This window comes from Octopus bimaculoides, chromosome 26 (genome assembly GCF_001194135.2).
Source record: "Octopus bimaculoides isolate UCB-OBI-ISO-001 chromosome 26, ASM119413v2, whole genome shotgun sequence".
In the NCBI taxonomy this organism is placed as follows: Eukaryota; Metazoa; Mollusca; class Cephalopoda; order Octopoda; family Octopodidae; genus Octopus; species Octopus bimaculoides.
In genome coordinates this window covers 13463432-13469658 of record NC_069006.1, presented here as the reverse complement: position 1 = coordinate 13469658, position 6227 = coordinate 13463432, and the positions used below count along the sequence as shown (strand labels likewise).

At 35.4% G+C, this 6227-nt stretch overlaps 1 protein-coding gene across 1 annotated transcript in view; it reads right to left on the bottom strand.

Moving 5' to 3' along the window:
* Positions 1-542, bottom strand: part of LOC106878981 (transmembrane protein 26) — a 21714-nt gene extending 21172 nt beyond the window's left edge. The window contains exon 1 of the mRNA XM_014928359.2: positions 360-542. Within this exon, the coding sequence (XP_014783845.1) occupies positions 360-542 (183 nt within the window). The remainder of the gene's footprint in view (positions 1-359) is intronic.
* Positions 543-6227: the final 5685 nt, after the last annotated feature.

Sequence of the window (6227 nt, the reverse complement as noted above, 5' to 3'; positions counted from 1 at the left end):
TATGATGTACATATATATATATATGTATGTATATATATATGTGTATGTATATATATATATGATGATGTACATATATATAGATTTACATATATATACATATATGATGTTTATGACAATGTGGATTATTTAGATGTGTTTGATCGAATAAATAGGATAAATAGGACTCAAGACCTCAGTATACAGTGTTGAAGCTAAAAAAAACAACGTTTGCATAAAAGGAAATGAAAACACAATGTCGCATCTAAAAAATGAAAGTATTTTAAAGTCAAAAATATCAACTAGATTATGGCTGAGAGATAACAGTTCGTTTGAAGTAGCCATCCTCGGCTTCCACCACAGAATCAAAATGGTTCCAGAACCTGGTGCATGTATTCCTCACTGGGAAGATCTACAAACATTTCCTTGATCTTAGCCACCTGTTCAGTCTTGGTGGCACAGGTAGAGCAGTTGGTGTCTTTCTCAAACCATGCTTTACACATAGCAATCCATGGGATTACCATCTGGAGAATAAGGAGGCCAGAAATAGGGGCTGGTGAAGTCATAGGAATTCTCTGACAACCACTTCTGCCCTTTTTTCTGGAGGTATGTCAAGGAGCTGGATCCTGTTGCCACAAAGATGACCACAAGGAGCAACTCTCTCCAGCCAGGGTTTGACCACAGTCTCTAGCAGTTGCACATAGCTGTCTGAAATGAACCGAAGGCCCTGTTCATAGATGTGTGATTGAATTCCAGCAGGCAGATGCAGTCAGGATGTCCGCTGTGTCCCTCCCTGCAGGTCACAGCTTTGTTTCCATTGCAGCTGTCCATGTCACATCTTAACAGCCTTTATTAGGGTTCACAAGCCATTGGCAGTTTGATACACAGTCAGAACACCTGCTGTATCCCTTCCTGCTGGTCCCAGCATTGCACCTGTCCATGTCATGCCTTACAACTTTTACAGGGTTCACAGAGTGCAATGAACAACAGTCATGATGCTGGCAGTTTGATACACCATGCAAATCATTATGATAAAGAGAACTCTTTTCTAATATTAAGATATATTCAAGTCCTCCATGTCAGCTGAGTTTTTCTCAACTACAACTACAATCTTAATAATCTCCAGTGCTGTTGACTATTCACCAATACATCAAGCTGTCTAAGAAAAGAAGGAAACAAAAAATTGTCAGAGTTAACCGTAAAACCCTGGTTCCGGGTTCAGTCCCACTGCGTAGCACCTTGGGTAAGTGTCTTCTACTATAGCCTCGGGCCGACCAAAGCCTTGTGAGTGGTTTTGGTAGACGGAAACTGAAAGAAGCCCGTCGTGTATATGTATATATATGTGTGTGTGTGTGTCTGTGTTTGTCCCCCCCAACATCGCTTGATAACTGATGTTGGTGTGTTCACGTCTCCGTAACTTAGTGGTTCGGCATAAGAGACTGATAGAATAAGTACTAGGCTTACAAAGAATAAGTCCTGGAGTCGATTTGCTCGACTAAAGGTGGTGCTCCAGCATGGCCGCAGTCAAATGACTGAAACAAGTAAATAAAAAAAATATATATACACACACATATATAGTGAGAGAGAGAGAGGGAGAAAGAGTAATAAATAGATAGATATATGGGAGTGGAACATCCAGATGAGTATAAATACATCCATCCATCAAATGCTTTTATTGGCAAACAATGAAGAGAACATCTATTTGAAAATTTGGGTTTATTTAACAACTCATGGCAGAGATTATCTAACAGTTCACATTAAGTTTGGATCTCCCATCTGTAATTTCCAAACAGCTGTTTGGTTCAGTGTGCCTGCTGATGAAGGCATTATATGAACATATGCATATTTATATACATTATAAACATGTTATTTAAAAAACGTAGTTCTCTGTCCAGGACACTCCTCTGTTTGCCATTCACTGCATTCCTTATATTCCTATATCCTTGGACCGACCAAAGCCTTGTGAGTGGATTTGGTAGACGGAAACTGAAAGAAGCCTGTTGTATATATATATCTATGTGTGCATGTCTATATGTCTGTGTTTGTCCTCCATCATCACTTGATAACCAATGTTGGTGTATTTACAACCTGTAACTTAGCGGTTTGGCAAAAGAGACCAACAAGAGACCAAAGAGAATACCAGGCTGCAAAAAATGTCCTCGGGTCAATTTGTTTGACTAAAAACCTTTCAAGGCAGTGCACCAGCATGGCCACAGTCAAATGGCTGAAACAAGTAAAAGATAAAACATATATGTGTGTATATATAATGTAATAAACGGATTCATAGAATTGTGTGGCTTTCACAGTAAGCACCTCTAACAGACTTGGCTAACAGACCACAAAGTAATCCAATATAGAGGAGCATAATGCAAAGTTTCATGCAGATGAAATATATATCTCATGATCAACCAGATTATCAGATGTTGTTATATAATGTGTGTTTTGCATTGTTTTAGCCATTGAATGATGCAACCCCACTGGTTAGAAGAGCAGGCCAACATTCTCCCCAATCAGAAGGCTACTCCATCACAGTGTTACCCGTTTACAGCTGAGTAATAAATTCTTAGTGTAATATAAGGATTCATAAAATTATGTGGCTACCACAGAAAGCTCCTCCAAAGGACCCAGCTAGCAGACCACATAGTAATGGAATACAGAGGAGTATAATGCAGAATGTCCATGGAGCTGAAATCCAAGAGATCCAATCAATGAAATTATTTAACGAGGAGTATACAGATCATGAAAGGTCCAGAGGTATGAGAGGTGAATATATTTATTTAAACACTTGTTAACGTCTGTGATTTTAAGGATAACAAGTGGTTGAATATAAATATTTATTCACCTCTCATACCCCGTCACCTTTTATAGTTGGTGTATACATATACTGTATATATGTTGTTAAATGCAGTTCAAAAGGTGGTACCCTGACATAAAGAAGACTGCTGCTGCTGCTGCTGATGATGATGATTGATTGCTTAGTCTGTATGTCTGAATTAACGAATGACTGAGAATGAGTGGGAAGGACTGTGAAGTAATTGTCTGGCAATAGTGCTGTTGTGGCTTAGACCCATGCCGACTCATAAATGAGGGGGAGTGCTTCAGCCGTGACTATCCTTTCTAGTGTGTGTGTGTGTATATATATATATACTTACACACTTGTATATTTACACATATTTCTATATATACACATATTTGTGTGTGTGTGTATATATATATATACTTACACACTTGTATATTTACACATATTTGTGTGTGTGTGTATATATATATACATATATATATATACACACACACACATTAATAAATATATATATATATATATATACATAAATATATATTTATATATACATATACATGTCTTTATATATATATATGTATATATATATATATATATATATATATATATATATATATATATATATATATATATATATACTTATATAATACGTGTAGATATATATATATATATATATATATGTATACACACATATGTACACACATATTACTACCCTAACAAACAAAAACACATTTACTGAATAAATGTGTTTGTGTTAAATCCTGACTGTTTATTTAACACAAAACACAGAGGGAAGCATGCCACACACAAACACAACACACACACAAAATGTTTTTTCATAGTAAACACACACACACACACATACAATAACAAATGTACTTTTATATTAAGCACACACACACACAAACATATACACACACAGTGGTCGCTTCAACTTGTTAATTATTTTATTGTCCTATATACATAAATTGCTAATTTGTTAAGTTACCATTTTTGACTCAACACTGCCATTGTGTCAAACAGAAATATACACACACACACATACATATATATAGACATATATATTTGCATGTATATTCATCCCACTCTGTATGACTGTGTGTGTGTGTGTGTGTATATATATATATATATATATATATATATATATATAATCATCTGTAAAAAAACAAATCCAAAAGAAGAAGCATACACTAAGATGTAGAGCAGTATATATTAAAAATGGAGAAGGCTGCTTTATGGGATTACCTTATTCTTAAGAAGGCCTTGGGCCAACAGGTTTTGGGATCTGATGATACGCCATAAAGCTAAACCCTTTACAGATGGGAAACCTAAGGTAATCCCATAAACTGGCCTTCCTCATTTTTAATATGTGTGTGTGTGTGTGTGTGTGTGTGTATGTGCGCGCGTATTTTATACGTAATTAGGATAAAACCATTATTTAATGATTTATCAGTGCCCAGCATACTAAAATACCATAATGGTTAATTTATATTAAAATTATAATAAGGGTGCTGAATGGTTACAACACCAGTCTGCTAGAGATAGACCCCAAATGGTCTAAGAATCACTTAGATTATTATTCCACTACACAAGGTTGTAAGTGAGTGAAAATAGACAGTGAGGATTTATGAAATGAATTGGAGTAATAATCTAAGAGGTTCTTAGACCATGAAAGATGTAACCTTTGTTATTATTAAAACATAAAACCCTGAAGAGATCCTGCCCCATACAGCTTAAATTCTGAACATTGGATTATGCATTACCAAGGGGCCAGAATCAAAACATATGTAGGTTTTTGAGTTTTGTATTGTGTGTGTTTTTTTTTAAATTTGTAATTATATATTAATAACAAACTATGATATAAATAAATTGACTATACATCCTCAACTCTCCGAACAACCAAACCAACAACCCTCCAAGTAATAGAACTAACTCCAACCCTAATCCAACACCCCTTACTAGGAGGGACACACACCAAAAAAACAATAGGGCCACACAACAACACACAGACATAGACACCTAATGTGGCTGTAGAGATAGGAATAAATGTAATTTCTCCAATAGATGCAAGACCGAAAATATAGTTTACCAATGTGATGTACAGACAAGCAGCCACACTAGATCTTATATAGGTGGGACGAAAAACCAAGTACGACTTAGATATAATGAGCACCTATCCAGCTTTAAAAGTAGAAATACGGCAAATTCAACAGGACTTAGTAGGTACATCTGGGAACTAAATGACAATAAGATAGAATATAAACTAAAGTGGCACATACTAAAAGTAGCTAATTCCTATAACCCAACTAACAGACGCTGTCAACTCTGTTTAACTGAGCGCCTTGAGATCCTAACGGCTAAGAATGACCTATTAAACAGGAGACATGAATCTAGCCTAATCTGTCTTCACTCTACTAAATACTCATTCTCTAAGTATAATTAAATATACAATACATTACACTTCCTAAGTAAAACTAAATATGCATAAAAGAATTTTCCTTCTAAGTATAATTAATTATAATTAATTACGAATAAGACCAGAGTTAGCCCCCTTTTCACATAAATTTAGGGTTGCTTCCCTGTACTAACACCGCCGGTGCTATAAATATACGATGCATCCCTCAATCATAAAATCACGTGGAGATGCATTTGATTAAAATCGGAATAATGCGCTTAAATAGCACCCATCCTACATCACCTTACAGGAAGACCAACACAACTTCAACTAAAACGTAAGGCTTTCTTTACCTAACGCTATTATTATACCACCATATACATTAATATATCCACTAATCACTTCTCCTACATCTCTCACACCATGAACTCTTAACATACTCCTCAACATTCTGAAGAGATCTGCTAAACCATTGGCCAGATTGAAACGTGCGTAAATGACTAATTACATAACACCCACAATGACTCATTACATAACCTCCACATAATAAAACAATGGCTAACTAGCCCAACAGAATTGCTTCTTCTTGTATTTGTTGCTCCATTCTCCACATAAATATATATATATGTTGGAAGTGAATTATTGGGGCCCCTTAACACCTGATTGAGTCATGTGGTGCTGTCATAATACACACAATGTGTTGGGCATTTGAAATCTGGAACTCAACCCCTCTCCATGTTCTGTATTTTTCCAGAGAGAGAGAGAAGGAAGGAAGGAAGAAGAAGAGGAGACCACAGTACATTACTGCTATTTTATCTACCAAGAACAAATGAAATAGAAAGCTGACCTTGGCAGAATTTGAACTCAGAATGCAGGGAGCAAAAACTAACAGCGTAAAGCATTTTATTGAATGCTCTAACAACTCTGCCAACTGATGATCCTATGTGTATAACTATATAACTATATAACTATATATATATATATATATATATATATTTTATCATTATTAATAAATTATAGGGCAGCAAAAAAAAAAAATTTTTAGAAATTTTATTTGCC